Here is a 24,734-nt window from a genome sequence, read left to right on the forward strand (position 1 = left end):
CAGCGAACAGCTGAACAGGAATAAACATTGAGAGTTGCTTCTACCTTCTGTTGTCCCGGTGCTTCTTGAGGTTTGATGTTGAACTTTGAAATATAGCTGTAGATTTTCATACAGCCATAAAGCCACGCAGCATGGATACAAGTCCCACACACGCCACATCAATCTTTATGACCATCAGCATCAATTTCAATTACCCACATCAAATGCCTCGCCTATTTGTGTGTACATCCTATGCCCCTTAGGCGTAATAATATTTGATTCCTCTTCCTCCTCTGGCAGTGTGCGAAAAGCTTATCCCCCAAAAACTCATTTCTTCAAGACTTCAACTCATTTACTTTGGACATTTCATGTAAGTGAACACTGTGCCACTATCATATGCTCCCAAAGGGAATCCCCCAGGAGAAACAGAGTAGTTGATCATATGTATCTAGTTAATGTCCTCGCTTGGAGTTGGAATGGGAAGATGTGATGAATCCAGGCAGGCAGGTTTATGCACTAAAGTTGAGCGAAGCAGACTTCCTCCCCACTGTGGCTACATGACATCTCACTAGTGCCGTCTCCAAAAACTAATTACCTTGTGTTGGTGTGAAACATATCTTCTAAAGAGTTTGAAGAAGGGTCTCGACCCGAAACATTGCCTATTTCCTTCGCTCCATAGATGCTGCCTCACCCGCTGAGTTTCTCCAGCATTTTTGTCTACCTTCGATTTTCCTGCATCTGCAGTTCCTTCTTAAACATATCTTCTAAGACCCCTCAGTTTGGGGGGGATTATCTTTTATTTTGAAAAAAAGCTAATTGAAAATATGTACTGGGATAGTGAAAGATCAAAGTGGCTGTGTCTATGTACGTTTCTCAATAGCATCAGCAGCAGGGAAGAACTGTTAGGGTTATATTGAGGGGTGAGAATGGTGACCATGGATACATCAGAATAATGGAATGTATGGAGAAAGACTGTTATATTTTCTGTGGTAGTCAAAAACTCAGCGGGTGAGGTAGCATCTATGGAGCGAAGAAGGAATGCCTATTTCCTTCGCTCCATAGATGCTGCCTCACCCGCTGAGTTTCTCCAGCATTTCTGCCTACCTTCGATTTTCCAGCATCTGCAGTTCCTTCTTAAACAATATATTTTCCGTGCTATGAGCAATTCTGAATCAGTTTCTAGCCAATGAGACATGTGACATTCTGACCTCGAAACATGACAAAAATCACTAACCCATTCACAAAGCATGTCAACAATACTGCAGCCGAACTTGCTCATTTCTGACAAATCTAAACATTTTGTGGAAAATCCTCTGGAACGAGAATTGCATCTACCAGATATGGTTGTTGCACAGACTGTAAACTAACAGCTGTGCATTCTGCACCAAATAGGTGCATGTGCATACAGAGTTATAAGACACAGCACAGTACTCACGACAGGTTGCCGGTCTTAGAATATGGATCGATGCACTCATCTCTTGACAAAATTCGATGCGAAAAAAGTTTCTTTTCTGGATCCAGAAAACCTTTAGTTAAAAATAAAGCAAAACAAAACAAAAGGTTGGTTATTAAATTTGAGGTAAACATGGGTGAAAGTCAAGTCACAAGAAACAAAGTCTCAAGTACCCCAAGCAGTCAATCATAAAATTACAATGCTACTGGTGCAGGAGATCTGAGATTAAATCAGCAGATTTAAATCAGCATTATCAGATCAGGCATGGTCAGTGGAGAAGAAATAGGTCATCATGCCTTTCGTACTCAGCTACAGAGAACAAGAACATTCTCCTAACTACTGCGTTCCCTATTCTCACAACTTTATTTTTGATTTCCAACTTGAATGGTCCCAGTTCCATGGTGCTGTGATCACTCCTCAACCCTGCTGTCTTTGCTCTTAACCACATGAACTGCAAGAACCTCGCATGTATGGACAAAAGCACTGAGACCCCTGAATGCTACCTTCCAGATCCTTATGCTGCACAGCTCCAGTGACCCGAATCATCTTGGTCACTGCACATCGTCCTCATAACTGTGGCTGGTTTCTTCAGGGAGCTCTGGCCTTTTGCCCCAGAAGTGCGCTGATGGGAGGTTAATTGGCTGCATTAAATTACCTCTGTCTACACTTCACACTGCCTCAGGAAAGCAGCCAACGACAGATGGCACAATGGGCTAAGTGTTCGGCTGGCGACCGGAAGGTAGCCGGTTCGAATCCCGCTTGGAGTGCATACTGTCGTTGTGTCCTTGGGCAAGACACTTCACCCACCTTTGCCTGTGTGTGAATGTGTGTGAGTGATTGGTGGTGGTCGGAGGGGCCGTAGGCGCAGATTGGCAGCCACGCTTCCGTCAGTCTGCCCCAGTGCAGCTGTGGCTACAGAAGTAGCTTACCACCACCGAGTGTGACTGAGGAGTGAATGAATAATGCGATGTAAAGCGCCTTGAGTATTAGAAAGGCGCTATATAAATCCCATCCATTATTATTATTATTAAAGACCTTTTGCACCCAAATCATTCCCTTTCCTTCCCGCTCCTCTCGGGCACATGATGCAAAGCTCAAAGGTGTGCACCACCAAACTCAGGAACATCTTCTTCTTCTCTGTAATCAAGCTTCTGAATGGCTGTTCCTTAAGCTAGGGTACAGTCCGATTCCCTCCACCACCCTGCGGACATTGGATTTCATCTCTGGATCTGTTGTGCTATAATGCGGAGGACAATACGGTGACATGACTGGTGGAGCTGCTGCCTCACAGGGCCAGAGACCCAGGTTCAATCGTGATCTTGGGTGCTGCTTGTGTGGAGTTTTCACGTTCTCCCTGTGACAACGTGGGTTTCTTCTGGATGCTCCGTTTTCCTCCCGCAACCCAAAGACGCACAGGTTAATTAGCTCTCTGTAAATAGTGTGTACAATGTGGATGCAAAAGTAGGATAACATAGAACTAGTGTGCAAACAGATGTTTGATAGTTGGCGTGGACTCAGTGGGCCAAAGGGTCTATTTCCATGCTGTATCTTTGTTCTAAACTATACTATATTCCACACTCTATATATTCCTTAGCCCAACATATTATACATTAGTTTGGCTTGATTGCATTTATGTATAGTATTATCCGATTTGATTTTATAGCATGGAAAACAAAACTTTTAACTGTACTCAGTAAAAGTGACAATAATAAACCTAAACTCATCATAGGTGGGCAAGAAGAGAATTTAATGGCCATGCAAGGGAGAACATGGAAATGTATGGGAATGGGATTGATGGAATTGTTTCCCTAAAAGTTTGCATGGATTCGATGGGATTAATGACATATTGTAAGAGAATGAAATATCAAATACCAGCCTTATGCAGTCACACTCTCCTATACCTCTCAAAAGACTAATTCTACAGTTAATTTCCCTACAATCCTCTTTTTACCTTCTACCCTCGCCCTCTTTATCATTTAACACCCTCTTCCACTGTATTACACACCCGACCTTTTGTTCTCTCCTCTGTTCACCTCATTTCCAGCATCCTATATTTTTATCGCTACTTTATTCCCAGTGGTATCCACTTGGTCTCAATTTGAAAAAGAGAGCTCTGGTTCTCTCTCTGGATAGCGCCAGATCTGCTGACCAACACTCCCATTTGCTGACTTTATTTTGGATTGCCAGTGTGGAGCGTTTTGCTTTTGCACCGGTGGAAATATTGTGACACGCACGCACGGCTGTAACGTTAAAAGGACAACTCGAAATTAAGCTCAATGAAAGGGTGGCATCACAAACAAGAAAAAGGGATTACAAATCACTTTTTTTGGTTAATGCTAAAAAGCAACCCAGCTTGCTGCTGTGTTCCCGAAACGGAGAATTGTAGATTTTCAATTGATCCAAATTTTAATTTTAAACCTTCACAAGATTCAGTGGGAGATTCAAAAATCTTGTGCATTAAAATAGAAAAATCTGTCCAAATGCTGGTGTTACAAGGACTTTGCTAGCAGAAAACATCTGCAATGTTAAATGAAAAACAAATTCCAAATAACATCAAAGAAATTGTCCATTCTCTGCACATTTAGAGAGACATGTTAATTATATTAACATCAAATGCTGAAGACGACTGTCAAATGTAATAATAATAATAATACATTTTATTTATGGGCGCCTTTCAAGAGTCTCAAGGACACCTTACAAAAATTGAGCATGTAGAGGAAAAACATGTAAGGGGAATGAAATAAATAGTAGAGACATGACTAGTACACAAAGTAAAGACAGAATTCAATACAAAACACAGTATGAGGCAATTAATGCACAGATGAAAAGGGACGGGGACATGGGGCTAAGGATAGGCAGAGGTGAAGAGATAGGTCTTGAGGCGGGACTGGAAGATGGTGAGGGACACGGAATTGCGGATCAGTTGGGGGAGGGAGCTCCAGAGCCTGGGAGCTGCCCTGGAGAAGGCTCTGTCCCCAAAACTGCGGAGGTTGGACTTGTGGATGGAGAGGAGACCGGCTGATGTGGATCTGAGGGACCGTGAGGGTTGGTAGGGGGAGAGGAGGTCAGTGAGATATGGGGGGGCCAGATGGTGGAGGGCTTTGTAGGTGAGGACCAGGATTTTGTAGGTGATCCGGTGGGAGATGGGAAGCCAGTGAAGTTTTTTGAGGACTGGAGTGATGTGATGCCAGGATTTGGTGTGGGTGATGAGTCGGGCGGCTGCGTTCTGGACCAGTTGGAGTCGGTTGATGTAGGTGGAGCTGATGCCAAGGAGAAGCGAGTTGCAATAGTCCAGTCGGGAGGAGATGAAGGCATGGATGAGTCTTTCAGCAGCAGGCGGTGTGAGAGAGGGTCTGAGTTTGGCGATGTTGCGGAGATGAAAGAAGGAGGTTTTAATGACATGGCGGATGTGAGGCTCAAGGGAGAGGGTGGAATCAAAGATCACGCCAAGGTTGCGGGCCTGGGGAGATGGGGAGACAGTGGTGCCGTCGATGGTGAGAGTGGGGTTATTGATTTTGCTGAGTGTGGCTTTGGAGCCTATGAGGAGGAATTCTGTCTTATCGCTGTTGAGTTTGAGGAAATTATGTTGCATCCAGGTTTTTATAGCTGACAAACAGGAGTTGATATGGGAGAGGGGGGGGTTGTGGGGGGATTTGGTGCCAAGGTAAATCTGTGTGTCATCAGCGTAACAGTGGAAGTCCAGATTGAAATGGCGGAGTATCTGACCAAGGGGGAGGATGTAGATGATGAAATGTACCCAAGTAATAATAGTTGCTTAGTCATTAGAAGATTGCAAAATTTGAGACATCTAATAATTAAGGAGCAATGCAATTCAGATTAATTGCCTCAGGATAATACCTGCAAACAAGATAATGGAGATATACTTAATGTGTATATACTTTTCTGACAAATTAAATAAAAGCATGAAGACAAAACCAACAAAATACATCAGATATCAGAATTGTGTGGCATAAATAGTCAGATTTCACCTCTATATCAAGGTCATGATAATCAGAACCTTAAAATACTTTTTAGGACCCATTGATTCCAGGAGGGGAGAAAGACGAGAGGCGAGAAAAAAAAGGATGAACTTAACCATGGAAGGAAAAAGAGCATTTTAATGAACAGCAGAATTATTCTCAGCCCCAGCCACATCCAAACAGTGCAGGCAGCACTTGTTGCCTACCCCTAATTGTCCTCGCAGGTAGGGGTGACCTTTGTCCACTGCCGGCCATTCCTGCAGTGCTGTTTGGGTCTGTCCAGGATTAGATCCGCACCCAAACGGAAGCCATCGAAGGCTGTGTGTCCTGGGATGAGCAACTCAAGTTTTTGGATCATCCACAAAACGAAAGTCTGGAGTGTGATGGAGTGTGTGGTGGAGTATTCCCCCTACTTGCCAGAGTCATTCCCTCCACCACTGGGGCATTGTAACTGTCCTGTTGTAGCGACACCTGGTGGTGGCTTTGGTTAGTCAAACCCTCGGATTGGCTGCACCGATCACGTGGGCGCGGGGGGGGGGGGGGGGGGGGGGGGGCGTGTTTTGTGCGCTTTTTACGAGTTGTATCAGACTAGTGCCACACTTGTGGAAGCAGCATCGCATTTCTGGCTGTCTTACCGACCTGAGTTAATTTGTTGTTTTACCATTGCAAAATAAAGCTATTTAACTGTCCCGACTCGCTAAACTGTTGTCCTTCTTCAATATGCACTGTACTTTCCTTCACTCCCATCCCCCCCCAGGCTACTTTAACACCATGCACACCTGTTACTAAGGACAGAGGCAGCAGGTACATAGGAACACCAACTTGGATTGTCAGAGGTGAGGGCAAACCTGATAGATGTGTATAAAATTATGAGAGGCATAGATAGGATGGACATCCTGTCCTGGAGATATATTTGCTGCTTCTTATCTAATCCTAGATAACCTATCGAACAGCATATGGACACAAAAAGCGGGAGTAAATCAGCGGGTCAGACAGCATCTCTGGAGAAGAGTAGGTGACGTTTCAGGTCGAGACCCTTCTTCAGGACTGCAGGAATAATCTGCAGTGGACAAAGGCAACTGCTCACCCTCACCTGCAAGGACAATTATAGATGAGCAACAAGTGCTGCCTGTTCTCTATTGGTTGTCTGCCACTTATGCTATTACATACTGACTACACTCCAAAGCAGTTTGTGCCATTTCCTTCTGATCTACACCACTGTACTTCTTCACTGCCTCACATAGTTTTATCTCACTCTCTATCTGACTGGGAATGCGGACGCCCAGAGTTTCCAGAGATGGCAGACACAGTGGCGCAGCTGGTAGAACCTCTGCTTCACAGTGCCAGGAACCCCAGTGCAATTCTGATCTCCAGAGCTGTATGTTTGTCCAGATAAGACTTGAAGAAAGGTCTCGACCTGAAACGTCACCTATTCCTTTTCTGCAGAGATGCTGCCTGACCAGCTGAGTTATTCCAGCTTTTTGTGTTTATCTTCTGTTTAAACCAGCATCTGCAGTTCCTTCCTTCATATATTACCCGCCTGACCCACCGCGTACCTCCTGCCGCACCTGTGGAAGAGTTTGCATTTGACTCATCAGCTAGCTCAGAACCCACAAAACCAAAGAGGGAACTCTGCCCAAGAAGAAGAAATTTGCTGGATATTAGCACCAAAAGGGTTAAATTCTGAAGACTGGTTTCACAGATCCTGTGTTGCCTCATGCGTAAATAACCAACGGGTAGATACAATTAAGGTGAGTGGAACAGCAATGGCAGGAATTGGTACAGTGAAATGTGTGGTCGCCATACAGCCATACGAGTAATAAAGAGCACAGAACACAAAGTCTTAACACAGACATCCCCACACAGCGGGATCAAAGTTTCCCACTGTGAGGGAAGGCTCCAAAATTCAGTCGTCCTCCTCTGTTGTCCTCCCGTGGTCCGGGGGGCTCCCGAACCCCCCCGCTGTCGCCGCTACAGGCGGCCCGATGTTCAGGCCCGCAATTTAGAAGGATGAGATGATATCTATAGAAACGTATAACATTATAAAAGGAATGGACAAGCTAGATGCAGGAAAAAATGTCCCAATGTTGAGGGAGTCCAGAACCAAAGGGGCACAGTCTAAGAATAAAGGGGTGGCCATTTAAAACTGAGATGAGAAAAAACTTTTTCACCCAGAGAGTTGTGAGTTTGTGGAATTCTCTGCCACAGAAGGCAGTAGAGGCCAATTTACTGGATGAATTTAAAAGAGAGTTAGATAGAGCTCTTGGGGCTAGCGGAATCACGGGATATGGGGAGAAGGCAGGCACGGGTTACTGGTTGTGGATGATCAGCCATGATCACAATGAATGGCGGTGCTGGCTCGAAGGGGCAAATGGCCTCCTCCTGCACAAATATTTTATGTTCCTATGTTTCTATTACCAATGGGCTTGACAGGATAAACAGAACCTAGTTCTTCTGCCAGGCAAGTCCAGCACACAAGAGCCCAAGCACAGAGAAACAGATGGAGGCTAATCAGCCCCTTAAAACTATGCCATCATTAAAGCAGATGACAGATTGGTGATCCATAATCCTGTCTTTTGGCCATAATACTTAATACTCCCAGTTTATAAACATCTGACAATCTTTGGTTTGAAATTAGCAGATGAACCAGCATTCAATGCAGCTTGTAGATAAGTTCCAATTCGCCATCACCCTCTGAAGAAAGAAGAATGTTTTAACTTCATTTATCTAGCTATATTCTTCCGTCTGTCCCCCTTCCCACAGCCCTCACCCCCTAGGTCCCAATCTCCCATGTAGCAGAAAGATTCCCTCTAAAGACAAAGGGTGATCCCTCCCCTCAAATATCTGCCACGGGGAAGATGGCAAGGGGTGCATCTCACCTGATGTCAATTGCAGTTGGCAATGTCCACAATTGTCTACATTCTACTCCCTGTTGCCATCAGGTTTCATACCCAGCCAAACCATTGTGTGAATAGCATTAACAGTATCGGCCAATCTGGTGCTATTTGGACTTTATTAATAGACTTTAGACAGACTGCGCAGATAAAGGTCCTTCAGCCCATCGATGCTGCACCAGCCAGCGATCACGCTCTACACCAGCAGTATTCTACACACTAGGGACAATTTACAATTTTTACCGGAGCCAATTAACCTATAATCCTGTATGTCTATTGAGTGTGGGAGGAAGCCGGAGCACCCGGGAGAAAGCGCACGTGGACGGAAGAAGAATGTACAAACTCTATACAGACAGCACCCGTAGTGAGAATCGGACTTGGGTCTCTAGCATTGTAAGGCAATAGCGCTACATTTGTGCTGCCCCTGTTGCTTAAACAAAAAAACAATTTTCAAAACCAGAGGACAGAATGAAGATGATTGGCAAAAGAATTAGAGGTAACAAGAGCATTTTTTGTGAAAAAATAGCAGGATCTGGAATACATCAGCAGGAATACATAGCAGTAAAAATTCAAGCATGGTGCTTGAGAGGGAACTGGACATAAGCCATTTGTAAGCCATGGTAACAGAACAGCTAGTAGAACCACTGTCTTGCAGTGACAGAGACCAGGTTCAATGTTTACCTCAAGTGTTGTGTACGTGGAGTCTATGCATTCTTCATGACCACGTGGACATTCCTCGGGTGAACAGATTTCCTCTCATATTCCAAGGATGAATTAATTGTCCGCTGTAAATTGCCCCTTCCCCAACCTTCACACATCGGGGAGTGAGAGAATCCAGGGGCAGTTGATGGGAATGTGGGGAGAATCAAAAATCAGATTTATGTTGAAATTGTGTCAATGGGTGAAGGCCCTGTCTCGGTGCTGCATCTCTCTCTGACTCCAAGTATTTGAATGGAAAGAAATTGGAGGGCAATGAAAAGGGAATGGGTTTATCAGACCCGCTAGGCTGATGTGACAGAGCTGTTCTGGTTCAATGGGCAGAATAGCCTTCTCTGCTGTAATCATTTTGTGATTCCTTCAGGTTGTTTTTAAAAGGAAGAAATGAAACGGCCATTTATTTTTATTTCATGGAATGGCTAGAGGAGTTGCAAGTTCCAGGTTGATACTGCCGTCCAGTGTTCATTTGCAGCAGCACAATTAATTCCAAAACATCAAAAACAAAACCCCCTTAATCAGATTAAATGTACATATACGCAAGGCAAAATACCTAGACTGATGCTGAAAATCTGAATTGAAAATTCAAATTACTGGACATATCCAGTTGGTCAGATAACATCTGTGACAAGGGAAATAGGATTAACTTGTCATGTCATTGGTCTAACATCAGTTCTCAGCGTCTGTTTCTCTATAAAAGAAAAATGCTTGATTGAACTTATAAAATCAATGCAGTTTACAAGTTATTTATAAGGGAGAGGCAAACACTATTCCTGCAGTGCTTCTGGTTTGTATTAGTTTGCAAAGGACATTATTAATTAGTGCAAGGAGCCATAATAGGTAGTGAAATAAGTGCTTGATGACTTCCTCAGCATTCTATCCATTGCAGCTGTGCATGATGACCATGGCACAGTCCCCATGGAGACAGGGTGGCACAGCTGTAGAGTTGCTGCCTTACAGCGCCAGAGACCTGGGTTCGATCCCGACTACGGGTGCTGTCTGTACAGAGTTTGTACGTTCACACCGTAACCTGTATGGGTTTTCTCCGGGAAAATCCAGTTTCCTCCCACACTCCAAAGACGTACTGGTTTGTGGTTTAATTGGCTTGGAATAAATGTAAATTGTTTCCAGTGTGTAGGATAGTGTTAGTGTGTGGGGGTCATTGGTCGGCGCAGACTCAGTGGGCCTGTTTCCACATTGTAACTCTAAGCTAAACTAAACCAAGTCCAGTCTTCACACCCACAATACTTTCCACTACAGTTGTACTAAAGAAGACAGACATCCAAGAACACTGTGGACCATCCGCAGAAATGTATTCCATCGCAATCCACAACCTCAGTAGCCTAGTATCAAGTCAAGGGCCCAATTCTAGTTTAATAAACTGTAGAGGGAATGCTGGGAAACAACGCTACACATCAAAAACAACAGTTAAAAACAAGTTAACAAAATGTAAAGGCAGGAACTCACTAAAAATTATGGTGGTAAATCTTCAGAGCATTAGGAATAAAACCTCTGAAGTAAAGGTACTTTTGGATCAGTATAATCCCGATATTGTACAAGGGACAGAAACGTGTTTTTCACAGGACATTAATAATAATGAGATTTTCCCGGATACATATGATGTCTATCGAAGGGACCGACGGGACGGAATTCATGTTGGCATCTTAATAGCATGTAAAAAGGATATTATTACAACGCCCACCACCTGCCGGAGGCCTGGCCCAACCGACCGCTCTCACCACCCGCCGGAGGCCCGATGGCCCAACCAATCCTCCACAGCATCCATCAGCCTAACGACAAGCCCGGCCGACAGACTGATAGGTTGACTGATTGACAGACCGACCAACTGACTGACCCTAATCCTAACCCTAGCTCTACATTTGTTATTTATCATTTTTATTTAACAGTTCACATCATAACTTTATAAAGATAAATCAATGGAAAAACAAAATTATCAGCAAGGTGAGCATTACCTTTATTCCTTGGAAACCTTGCTATTGTTTTGATGTAATGAGGGGGCAGCTATGATCCCAGGGTCCTCGCTGCCTAGCTACCATAAAACAAAGTGCGGGATTGGTCAATTTGCGCCCGACCTCAATGTCAACCGTGCATTGATTGGGCAATTACTACTCAGAAAATTTGAGGTTTTTCTCATATTTCTTAAAAATGTGCAGGTTTTGGTCTTGACGAGCATGATTTTCTAATATTTTTACACAATATGTTAAAAATTTAGGTAGTTCCGTGAGTTGGGTCACGAACCTGAACGAAAAAGCTCATCGGCCCACAGCCTAGTAACCCCCACGAGGTTTGTTGTCGATCTTCTGGAGGAGCACTTGTGACTGCGTAACCTTTTGGACGTGTCTGCTTGCACAAGGCTGAAGGGCTTGGACAAGCAGAGAGAAGGATTGATCCCACGGTGTGGCAGGGTATCGTATAGGGAATTCGTCATTGTTTCATAAAATAAAAGGTTTAAGGGCCTGTCGCATTCATGAGCTAAGGGGATCAGAGGGTATGGAGAGAAGGCAGGTACGGGATAATTAGTTGGATGATCAGCCATGATCATATTGAATGGTGGTGCAGGCTCGAAGGGCCGAATGGCCTACTCCTGCACCTAATTTCTATGTTTCTATGTCTATGACCTAATTCACGACCTCTGCCGAGTTTGCCCTTGACTCATACTTACAACATGGTCGTCATGAGGTCGTAGGTAGATCGTGATGCTAGTTGTAGGTACTCGTGGCATCAAGTAGGTCGGGGCGTTTTGATGAAAAATGTCCACGAGTAAAAAAGGTTGTGAATTAGGTTGTGAAAGTGGGACTGGCCCTCAAGTGGTCCAGTGCTTGACTCAGTGTTTTACTGAACTAGACTAAGGGGGATAGCTCTGGGAGCATAATTACAGCAGGAGAGATAGATCAGCCATGATTGTATGGCGGAGTAGGCTTGATGGGCCTAATAGACATAGACATAGAAATTAGGTGCAGGAGTAGGCCATTCGGCCCTTCGAGCCTGCACCGCCATTCAATATGATCATGGCTGATCATCCAACTCAGTATCCCGTACCTGCCTTCTCTCCATACCCTCTGATCCCCTTAGCCATAATGGCCGAATTCTGCTCCTATCACTTATGACCTTATGATATAACAAAGAGTGGCGAAAGGCAATAAAGAATCAAACAAAGAATCAATGGGAAGACACAAAGTGCTGCAGTAACTCAGCAGATCGGGTAGCATCTCTGGAGAACATGACTTTTTGGGTCAGAACCTTTCTTTAGACTGTAGGTCCAGACCAGAAACATCACCTATCCATGTTCTCCAGAGATGCTTGATGTCTGACCCGAGTTACTCCAGCACTTTGTATCTTTTTTGTAAACCAGCATCTGCAGTTCCTTGTGTCTCCAATCAATGTAAATAAATGGCCCCAAGAACATTTATGTTCTCAGCAAAGGTAGAATCTAGCTACAATCTAGTACAGACAGTAAGACTAAAAATGCATCAGTTTCACTGAAGCCCACCAGTGGAGGAAGTATACCTTCCTCAATTAGTCTGACCAATCTGACCCAAACCTCCACTACCCTCGGATATGGCCCAGCAACCAATCCAATTCAGAAGGCAGGCAGCAATGTCCTGTGAACAATTTAAGAATTTCAAAATATTGGCAGCTCTGAGAAGTTGGTTAACCTGCCGTTGACTAACTTTGCCTTGCATACCTGCAATGGTGTGAGCGTAGAGTCTGCTGCCAAAGGTGAATACATGCAGCTCGTAGAGTTTAGCTATTTTATCCAGGAACTCTTTACATTGTGGTCTCAGGCGCGTGTGCAGCATTGGCTCTCCTCTGCCGAGCTGGAAGTGAATTATTCCCTGCAGGCAATAATAAAAATCAGCAGGGTTACAATTCCAAAAGAACTGGCAAGTCCACCGTCAATTTTCAATTCATGCCTAAATCACAGCACTAAATCAGGAATCATGCGCGCCGCAAAACCGATCGTGCCTGCTAAGCAGCCCATAAAACTGCTGCTACGGAAGGCAAGGGCGGTGCTGGCCATAGAGCTTCTAATTAGCTTGGCACCCATGAGGAGGTTTGTCAAAGTGATGAGCAATGGATTTAGAGAAACCTTAACATACGTTGGGCACTTCACAGCAATGCTAGCAACGAGAGGTGACACAGGCCTCTTTAAGGACACATCACACCCAGTAGAATACAGGCACCTTGTATTTTACATGTGCTTGATTTACATGCTTTTAGAATAACACATTTGTTTAATTACTACCAATGTATAATTTATGTGTTCCTATTTTCAGAATAACTTCAAGCTCAAATTTATGCCTGGCACCAAATGTCAGCATAGTCGCGTGTGATGCCTGACATAGGCTTGATTTACAGGCTTTTTGATTTACTCGCTGCCTTTCAAATGCGTAACCGCCACGTAAAACGCACGGTGGCTGTATGGTAATTGTTGTAATGCATTAAAACAACATGGCATGTTTGCTCATAGTAAGCTCACACAACCTGCATCATGATTATGCAAGGATGGAAAATCTGGTCATGTGGGATATTGGCCAGGATATCCTGCTACATCCTTTCCCAAAGTGCCACAGAGCCTTTGGCATCCTGCTACGTGTTCTGAGGTAATACCCCACTAATGATGCAGCACTCCCTCAGTAGCACACTGTCATCAGCCTAGAGTTTCGTACACAAGCCTCCAACTAACACCTAATATTCCACAGTGGTGCAGCTGGTAGCCAGGGCCGCAACAAGGTAGATTGGGCCACATCTAACTCCCTCTTAAAAATAGCCAATGAACTGGCCTCAACTACATTCTGTGGCAGAGAATTCCAGAGATTCACCACTCTCTGTGTAAAAAATGTTTTTCTCATCTCAGTCCTAAAAGATTTCCCCTTTATCCTTAAACTATGACCCCTTGTTCTGGACTTCCCCAACATCGGGAACAATCTTCCTGCATCTAGCCTGTCCAACCCCTTAAGAATTTTGTACGTTTCTATAAGATCCCCCCTCAATCTTCTAAATTCTAGCGAGTACAAGCCGAGTCTATCCAGTCTTTCTTCATATGAAAGTCCTGACATCCCAGGAATCAGTCTCAGAGCATCAGGGACCAGGGTTCAATCCTGACCTAGGGGTGATGTCTGTGCAGAATGTGGAGTTTGCATATTCTTCCTGTGACCATGCGAGTTTCCTCTGGGTGCTCCAGTTAACTCCCACATCCAAAAGAATTGCACGTTTATAGGTAAATTTGCCTCTGTAAAATTGTCCCTCGTGTTAAGGGAGTAAATGAGAAAGTAGGATAACATAGAACTAGTGTGAACAGGTGCCGCATGAACTCGGTGGGCCAAAGCGCCCACTTCCATGCTGCATCTCTAAGCTAAACTAAACTTTAGTATCATCTGCCTGACGGGAGAGGGGAGAAGTATGCCCGGGTTTGAGAGGTCCATGATCATGGAGCCTTTCTGCTGAAGGTGATTGCACAGTGCTGCTAGGGAAGGACTTCCAGGATTAACACACAGTGACAATGAAGGAATGGTGATAAATTGGTACTCAGCAAGAGCTGCAGCTCACCTTGTTGGGTATTCTTTGGTACAACTGCTCTGTCGTGTGGATTAAAGTCTGATCCAGGTCCACCATCAACACTAACTTCCGGTTCTTGTGCAGCCACTGCTGATCCTCTCGACCCAATTGCTCCGCTTGCTGTATGTTGGTGGTGGGGGAGAGGAGATACATGAAATTACACATCCATACACATCTGTTAATTTATCATGTACAGAGAAACTTTACAACACAGAAAATGGCTAATCTTCGAATCCTTGTCGGATTCGATCCTCAATTTAAGCCTCCTCCAACTCTATTGAACTACACCAGCATTGTCTTGTATTCTTTGTCCCTCGAGGGCCACCTGGCTTTCACTTTAAATGCACTCGGGAAATCCCTCAACCACTCTGGGTTTACAAAATTCAGGTTGTCAGTATTTCCTGGGTAAAGAAACTCCTCCAGAGTTCATGACTTAACAGCAAAGGTCTTAGTGGACATATTTTCTATAGTTTGTCCTGCTCCTTTATAATTTTAAAGGGGCATTTCAGAGTCAATTTTCTCTGCATCTCCTTGATTCATTCACGCCTCCGCACCCAACCCACCGTCTCCTCGGGCACTCCCCCCCCCCCCCCCCCCCCCCCCGCAAACACAGGATATGTAATGCCTGCCCCTATACCTCCTCTTGCCCTTGCATCCAGAGACCTCAGCAGCCCTTCCAGGTGAGAGAGAGGTTCAGTTGCACTTCTTCCAACCCAGTTTGCTAACCATTTTAACTCCCCTTCCCATTCCCATTCATATATCGACCTCTCTGTCCCTGTCCCTCCTCCATCACCAGTGTAAGAGCACACACAGACTGGAAGAACATCACTTCACATTCCACGTAGGTAGCCTACAACCCCCCCCCCCCCCACCATCCCAGTATGCACGTACGCTGCCTGACCCACTACATCCCTCCAGCACTTTGTTTTTTTTAATGCCCAGTTCGATCCATGCAGAATTTAGTGCAGTGCATCAACTTGTCCTACTCTTTGAATTATAAATATCCATGGTGCCGAATAAGATCAATTGCCACATTGCCTGTGTCAACTCGATATTCTTTTCAGGTGGCCAGCACAGTGTGATCAAGATCAAGTAATTGTTGGGAGCTTGAGAGTGTTAGAAGAACCAGCAAAGTGTAGAACATGGAACAGTACATCGCAGGAATACATCCTTCAGACCACAGTATCCATGCCAAACATGAATCTAATCTCCTTTACCTGCACGTGATACATACCCCTCCATTTTCTGCATATCTGCATGCCTATCTAAAAGCTATCGTGGCTACCATCAGTGGTGGAGGCAGACAGCAACGTAGCTGCCTCCACCACTGCCCTTGGCAGTATGTTCTAGGCACCTACCACTCTCTGGGTAAAAGGAAAATTTAACCCGCACATCTCCTTTCAATTTTTGCCCTCTCGCCTTAAACCCATTCCCTCTAATCTTTGACATTTCCATCTTGTCTACCTCATCTATGCTTCTCATAACTTTACATACTTCTAACGCATCTCTCCTCAGTCGCCAACGCTCCAGAGAAAACAATCCAATTTTGTCACAGCCTGTGACACTCCAGAGACAATAATCCAAGTTGATCAAAACAGGTCAACTCTGACTGACTAGGAAGATGTTTCATGTCAAACAAGAAATGTGAATGAATTTAAGACCATATTAAACCACGTGATATTTTACTTCTTATTCTCCGGCCCTGCTGAGTGCCCCCCACCCCCACGGACTGTCTCCCTCGGATGGTCACGTCGCACAGACACATCAGCACTTTAGTCTGTTTTTACTATTTTACTGTTGTAATGTTCTTTGTACAAACCATGTTATCGGGGTATCTAAACCTAAATTTTAGTAGTTACTTAAGTTATGATGTCGGATGGAAGCTCCATACCCAAATCTCATTGCACTTATGCGCAATGACAATAAAGTATATTATTATTATTATTATTAGAAAAATAGGAATCAGGATAGGCCGTTAAACCATTTTTAACCTACACAACAATTCAGCAAGATCTGGATGTAGTTGGCAGGTTTTGTAAATTTGAGGATTAGTGGTATAGTGGAATAAGAAGAAGTAAAATTAGTGGTATAGTGGAATAAGAAGAAGGTTATCTAAAATTACAACAAGATCTAGATCAACTGAGAAAGTGAGTGAGAATTGACAGATGGAATTGAACTTAGATAATTGACAAGTGTTATATTTGGTAAATTAAACCAGGGAGGACTTGCTCAGTAAATGGACCTGCAGAAAGGTATGAAATAGAGACATCAGAAGGAAAAGGTATATAGTTCCCTGCCAGTGGCGACACAGGTAGAAAGGATCGTAAAGAAGGTGTTTGGCATGCTCAACTTCATGAGGTAGGACACCGAGTACAACAGTTGGATGTCATGTTACAACTGTACAAGACATTGGTGAGACCATACTTGGATATTGTGTGCAGTTCTAGATTCACAAGTATGTTGCCAAGGCTGGAGGGCTAGTGTTATGAAGGAGAGAGTAGATAGATTGAGGCTTTTTTCCCCCAAGGTAAAGAAGTATTACACTAGAATATAAAATTTAAAGTGAGAGGAGAAAGATTTAGTTTTAGAGATACAGCATGGAAATAGGCTCTTTGGTTACCGAGTCCACGCCTCCCATTGATCACCCGTTCACACTTTCGCATCCACTCCCTAACACACTAGGGGTCATTTACAGAGGCCAATTAAATTACAAACCCACACATCTGTGGGATGTAGGAGGAAGAACGTGCAAACTCCACAAAGACACCACGCAAGGTCAGGATCAAAACTAGGTCTCAGACGCTTTGGGACTACTTGGTCAGGATAGCAACTTGGTCTGCATGGAAAGGTTGAGCAAAAGGGGTTGTTTCTATGCTGTTACGACACAATGAACCGAAAATCCTTTGTTGATCTGAATCTTGACATTATCAGATACCCTTGCTCACATAAGTCATTCTCAAAGTTCCAATTAAATAGGAATAACAACAAAAAACTGGGAATCTATTTGTGAGTTTCGGGCGAATGAAGGAGCTCTCTGATTCACTTCTAAACAACACACCTTTCATTTAAACACTTTGGTTACTTGCTCTGGATATCACACCACTGGGAACAGTTCCCACACGACTCCCTCTCCCACACAAGGATGATGAGGGGGATGAAGGGTGATCTTATAGGGATATATATGAAGGGAATAGAGAGGGTAGATGCCCAAAGTCTTTTACCCAGAGTAGGGAAATCAAGAACCAGAGGACAAAGGTTAACGGTGAGAGGGGAAAGATTTAACAGGAACCTGAAGGGCAACATTTTCACACAAGGGGCGGTGGGTATATGCAATGAGCTGCCAGAGGAGGTAGTTGAGGCAGTAATTAGGGTAAATGAGGGGAGAAGATTAGACTTTATTGCCTTCCATCACAGTGAGGAATGTGGGAAATCCGCTTTGGTGGATGTTTATGTTAACTTTTATGTAGTTGTGTGTCTTGATGCTTTTTTTTAGTATGGCTGTATGGTAATACGAATATCACAGTAGCTTAATTGGTACACGTGACAATAAAAGGCCTTTGAAACTATAGAAACATTTAAAAGACATTGGGACAGGTACATGGATAGAAAAGGTTTAGAAGGAAATGGGCCAAATGTGGGCAGGTGGAACAAGGGTAGATGGGGGATCTTGATCGGCAAGGGGCCTGTTTCCATGATGTCTATCCATGGGAATACAACCCACGTTTTGCTACAGATCTTTATAACATATCCTGTTAAACACCAGGTGCCCTTTCCAATAAATTCATCTGCAGAATGATGCAGGAAAGAAAGGCACAAGTTCACAACACATCGAGAAACTCTGAAGCAGTGATTACAAAAAATTACAATGATTAACAATAAAGCAACTAAACATAATTATGTTGAAAAACCATAAAAGCAAAAAAAGATTTTGTTTGCAAGTGACATGACAAATAAATATAAAAGCAGTAACAACAATCAGAACAGACTCCAAACCGTACAATTATCAAGCGATAGCACCATCTACCGATAATAGATCAGATACTCGTGAGAGCCACCTACTGGACTCAGGAAGAGCAACAACATTCCCAAAACACTTTAACCACCACACACTGAAGTGCAGGTATGCTTTAACATGGAAAAGATGACAACCAACTTGGCACAAGCAGCATGCACAGACAACAAAGTGTTAATGAGCACATTACCTGCTTTTAGTGATACTGATTCAGGAATTAAAACATTGGCGCCAAGACAATGGAACAAATACCCCTGCTAACTTTGAAAAATGCTGCCAGATCAATTATACTCACCTGAGAAAGTGAATGGTTAATGCAACATGTTAACAAAAGTACTTTTGACCATACAGGATCTCTGTCATTTCTGAATATTAAGCAAATCGAGGGATATGGAGTACATGGAGTTGGTGCAGAAAAGCAGTGTGGAGCTGCCTTACGGCCGGCGCCAGACACCGGGTTCAATCCTGACTAAGGGTGCTGTCTGTGTGGGGTTTGCATGTTCTCCTCGTGACCTGCATGGGTTTTCTCCGGGTGCGCCGGTTTCCAAAGGCGTAGAGGTTTGGCGGCTAATTGGCTTTGTAAAATTGTAAATTGTCTCTAGTGTGTAGGATAGCGTTAGTGTGCGGGGATAGCTGGTCGGTGCGGACGGTGGGCTGAAGGGCCTGTTTCCGCGCTGTATTTCTAAACGAAACTAAAAATAAAATTTGCCATGATCTCCACAATATACCGAATAGCAGATCAGGCAATTGGAGACTGATCAAAAAGAGGCAGGCAGTTATTTAGGGCCAAGAGGATGTCCTGAGAGGGAGACAAACCAGGGAGAGAGGACCACTGTTATGCAACCCAAACAGTTTTAATTCTGCTTGACTTACCTCAGAGCTCACCATCAGCTCTGGAACACTGTGAACCATGGAAACTGTTGCTGTGGCGACTGGTACTATCTGCTTCCCATTCCTCTTCTGTAACCTGAAGGTAAGAATTTGAAACAAAGTAAGAATCACCATCTAGACGACTTGGACCAGAGGAGAAATGTTGTTTTCTGCCCCAATGTTCTCAGCCCTCCTTTGTGATAGTTTCGTGCAAGATCCAATTCCTGGGATATTGATTCCACTTATTGATGAATACCATGGCAACCACATGTCACTGGATGGTTCCTATTAAATGGGCGGAGAGGGTGGAGGGGCATTGAAAAGACATCATCCCTGGCTTACGCTAATGCATCTGGTCCACAACAGCTTCATCCCACTTTTTTTCACCTCACCATCACAAATTCCTCCTTTTCCTTCCCATCTCGTGTGCTTATGCAGCTTGTTATGTGTAAGGTAGACACAAAACTCAGCGGGACGGGCAGCATCTCTGGAGCGAAGGAATGGGCGACGATTCAGATCGAGACCCTTCTTCAGACTGTCCCGCAAAGTTACTCCAGCATTTTGTGTCTACCTTCGATATAAACCAGCATCTGCAGTTCTTACCAACATATTCTATTATGTGTATCTTTACTAATTGCCTCAAAACACTCCTTTGATAGCCGATTCTAATCGCTCTCCGCGTAAGGACGTTTCCACAATCGCTTCATGAGCGAGTACTATTAATGTGCAGAGTTTTAATCCCCATTTGAGAGGGATGGTCTTATTGAAACATAAAGATCCTGAGTAGATATTGTGACTGGTCTCCACCAGTGGGAGAACCTCAAATAAAGCAACATAAATAGCAGATTTTGGGGATGCAGGGATGCATATAGTGATATCTTCGTATAACCAATGGTAAATTTCTGGAATTTTACACTCTGGAGAGGTGTGGCGGTTAGATCATTTGAGGTATTTAATTTAATGATGTAACAGAAACATTTTAGTAAAGATCAAGAATTATGAGGAGCTGGCACAATGGAGAAAATCAACTCTAATGTAGATCAGACACAATCATACTAAACTGTTGGGCAGACTTGATGGCCCAATTGGACTGCTCCTGCAACCTATTTTCTTGTGTACATACACACACTATTTCCATTTTCCACATCCTCTGTGAATAAAGATGTTACCAGTCTCTTTCATTATTAGGTAGTATTTCATTATGTTGATCTTCAGTATAAACTTCTGTAAGTGATGGCCATTCCCTTTCTAGAGAAAACTTCCTGATCTTTGTCTCTCCCGGATCCTACTTGAAAATCATTTCTGCACCCTCGTGTGTTCTGGTGTCCTTTCTGTAAATTGGAGACAAATGTGTCTATATGGACTTTAGTAAGGCCTTTGACAAGGTTCCTCATGGAAGGTTGGTTAAGAAGGTTCAACTGTTGGGTATAAATGCAGGAGTAGCAAGATGGATTCAACAGTGGCTGAATGGGAGACGCCTGAGGGTAATGGTGGATGGCTGTTTGTCGGGTTGGAGGCAGGTGACTAGTGGGGTGCCTCAGGGATCTGTGTTGGGTCCTTTGTTGTTTGTCATGTACATCAATGATCTGGATGAAGGTGTGGTAAATTGGATTAGTAAGTATGCAGATGATACCAAGATAGGGGGTGTTGTGGATAATGAAGAGGATTTCCAAAGTCTACAGAGTGATTTAGGCCATTTGGAAGAATGGGCTGAAAGATGGCAGATGGAGTTTAATGCTGATAAATGTGAGGTGCTATACCTTGGCAGGACAAATCAAAATAGGACGTACATGGTAAATGGTAGGGAATTGAAGAATGCAGTTGAACAGAGGGATCTGGGAATAACCGTGCATAGTTCCTTGAAGGGGGAATCTCATATAGGGTGGTAAAGAAAGCTTTTGGTATGCTAGCCTTTATAAATCAGAGCATTGAGTATAGAAGCTGGGATGTAATGTTAAAATTGTACAAGGCATTGGTGAGACCAAATCTGGAGTATGGTGTACAATTTTGGTCGCCCAATTATAGGAAGGATGTCAACAAAATAGAGAGAGTACAGAGGAGATTTACTAGAACGTTGCCTGGGTTTCAACAACAAAGTTACAGAGAAAGGTTGAATAAGTTAGGTCTTTATTCTCTGGAGCGCAGAAGGTTAAGGGGGGACTTGATAGAGGTCTTTAAAATGATGAGAGGGATAGACAGAGTTGATGTGGACAAGCTTTTCCCTTTGAGAATAGGGAAGATTCAAACAAGAGGACATGACTTCAGAATTAAGGGACAGAAGTTTAGGGGTAACATGAGGGGGAACTTCTTTACTCAGAGTAGTAGCGGTGTGGAATGAGCTTCCAGTGGAAGTGGTGGAGGCAGGTTCGTTGGTATCATTTAAAAATAAATTGGATAGGCATATGGATGAGAAGGGAATGGAGGGTTATGGTATGAGTGCAGGCAGGTGGGACTAAGGGGAAAAAGTTGTTCGGCACGGACTTGTAGGGCCGAGATGGCCTGTTTCCGTGCTGTAATTGTTATATGGTTTATATGGTTTATCAGTGTCACCCATGTTATGAGTCATACTGTGACTGCCCACTGGTTTAATAGAAAGCCTTCTTTCCCTTTCTTCCCCAGTCTTGCGTTATGTGTTAAGATGAAGTTACCTATGCTATATTGCTAATAAAATTATTTGGATCTTAATTACTGTACGTGAGTTAAGTCATTCCAACATGGTGTCAGAAAACTCGGACTCACTCCTTGCCTAATTATATTGCTTTTATTTTAGTTTTTTATTTTATCCGATATATTTATTCTACATGGCTTCTGCTCTCAGAAAACCAGAAATCTTGGTGTTTGATGAAGAACGGTGGAACACATTTGAAGAAGATTTCACCATTTATATAGACGCGGCTCAGGTGTTCGTGCCTCAATTCTCCTTAACTGAGCAGGCACAGAAGCTGCGGCGTGCCAGAAGATTTCATTATGAACCAGCTAGGTTTGACCTGGCTGGTGTCCAGATTGCTCCCGCTGAATCTATCCGGGACCCCGATTGCTTGCTACACAAATTCCGGCAGGTATGCGAGTTACGAACCAATTTAGTTATGGAGAGACACTTATTTTTGTCACATGGCGAACCTGTTGAAACGTATGTTAGTGCTATGAAACACATTGACAGTCGCTTTTGGTGATTTATGTGACAGCTTAACCCATGACCGTCTGGTCTAGGGTGTCCGCAATGATAAATTACAGGACGAATTACTGCACGATACTGAACTTACTCTGGAGACTGCTGAAAACCGTATCCACTTTGCTGAAATAGCTGATGCTCATGTAAAAGTTTTGGGACATGGCCCCCACTCTACTCATGATATTAATGTTGTCGGCACAAACCTCTCGCCGCTCTCCTCAAGTGCCCGACAGCTCTATCGCTAAGCTCATAGACAATTGTTTTAACTGTGGGGGTTCGCATGTTGCAGCTTGTGACCGTTGCCCTGATTATGGAAAATTTTGTAATTTCTGTAAGAAAAGGAACCACTTCTTCAAATACTGCTGCTCGCATAGCAACAGAGTTCAAACAAGACAATCTGTCAATTCACTCAACCATGCTCTCAGTACGCTCTTAACAAGCTCCCACGGACTTGCAGTCTGCTAACGAAGATCTTGATTTGGATGTACACTCCCTGTCTGATTTACCTCATAAACATCAAGATCCCAAGGCCGCTTTGCTCGTTAATGGCAAGAATTATTTTTCTGAAAGTTGATACAGGAGCACAGTGTAATGTCATGTTTTTATCTGAATTGAAAAAGATACGAAAAAGAGAGACTATTTCTCCTACGGCTGCCTCCCTTCTTCCATTTGCAGGAGGTCCAGTGCACCCTATCGGGCAAGTCGAGTTACGCTGCTGTCTTAACGCGCGTGTCCACAACCTGAATTTCTATGTTGTTCGTGAGAATGTGCCATCCCTGCTGGGTGCCAAGGCTTGACCCGACCTGGGGCATGTCTCTTTCAGTGCTTGTTTGTCATCTGACTACAACCTGTGAATTTACTCAAAAAATCCTGACACAATACAAACCTTTGTTTGACGACAAGCTGGGCAGGTTACCTGTCAAGTACACAATTCCGATTAACCCTGAGGTACTTCCAGTTGCCCGTCCGGCACACCGGATTCCTCATGCTATGCGGGACCGTGTTCAAAGTGAACTCAAAAGAATGGTGTCTCAAGGTGTAATTGCCCCTGTCGTTGATCCCTCGGATTGGTCTCGACCATGGTTGTGGCAACAAAAAAAGAATTAGGACGAAATACGGATTTGCATCAATCCCCCAAGAACTTAAACACAGCCATTAAACGACCTCAATATCCCATGCGCACTGTGGACGAGATTGCAGCGCAGCTGGCTGAAGCAACTGTATTCACAGTACTAGATGCCAAGAGTTCATTCTGGCAGATTCCGCTGGAACGCAACTCCTCTAAATTAACTGCCTTCAGCACACCATTCGGGTGATACAGATTCCTTCGCATGCCTTTTGACATAAGCTAGGCTAGTGAAGTATTTCAACGAGCTATGGAACAATTGTTTGCAGGTTACCCATGCTCCATTGTAGTAGACGATATCCTCATTGCTGGACGAACTATCCAAGAACACGATGCTAATCTAACAAAGGTCCTGGACCGCGCCAATGCCATCAACCTCAAGTTAAACCCTCAAAAATGCAAATTCAGGGTAAGTGAGGTGAGCTACGTAGGCCATGTGTTCACTAAGGACGGCCTAAAAACCGATCCGGCGAAAACCAGTGCCATCAACGAGTTACCAGCATCCACAGACGTGTTTAGTCTGCAGAGATTCCTTGGCATGGTTAACTACCTGAGTAAATTTATTCCGAACTTCAGTGAAATATCAGCCCCACTGTGCCAGCTTACCCACAAAGACAGTGTTTGGGCCAGGCACGAGCAACAGCAGAGGGCGTTCGACACTCTTAAGCAGCAAATGTCTTGCTACTCTCGCCTATTTTGATCCTAAACGACCCGTCACACTGACCTGTGACGCTTCACTTGTGAAGTTCGTGGCAGCGGCGACCCGACTTCGGAGCCTCGGAGGACACGAACTTCACAAGTAAATGGTAGGGAATTGAAGAATACAGTTGAACAAAGGAATCTGGGAATAACCGTGCATAGTTCCTTGAAGGTGGAATCTCATATAGACAGGGTGGTAAAGAAAGCTTTTGGTATGCTAGCCTTTATAAATCAGAGCATTGAGTATAGAAGCTG

At 44.0% G+C, this 24,734-nt stretch overlaps 1 protein-coding gene across 2 annotated transcripts in view; it reads right to left on the bottom strand.

The window, feature by feature from the left end:
* Positions 1-24,734, bottom strand: part of ctdp1 (CTD phosphatase subunit 1) — a 295,146-nt gene that overhangs the window by 221,127 nt on the left and 49,285 nt on the right. For both annotated transcript variants that reach the window (XM_033019051.1, XM_033019052.1), the window contains exons 3-6: positions 19,486-19,579; positions 14,592-14,720; positions 12,727-12,877; positions 1,415-1,505 (exon numbers count right to left, since the gene is read on the bottom strand). In XM_033019051.1, coding sequence (XP_032874942.1) covers positions 1,415-1,505; positions 12,727-12,877; positions 14,592-14,720; positions 19,486-19,579 — 465 coding nt within the window. The remainder of the gene's footprint in view (positions 1-1,414; positions 1,506-12,726; positions 12,878-14,591; positions 14,721-19,485; positions 19,580-24,734) is intronic.

Source organism: Amblyraja radiata, chromosome 4, assembly GCF_010909765.2.
Source record: "Amblyraja radiata isolate CabotCenter1 chromosome 4, sAmbRad1.1.pri, whole genome shotgun sequence".
NCBI classification, from domain to species: domain Eukaryota; kingdom Metazoa; phylum Chordata; class Chondrichthyes; order Rajiformes; family Rajidae; genus Amblyraja; species Amblyraja radiata.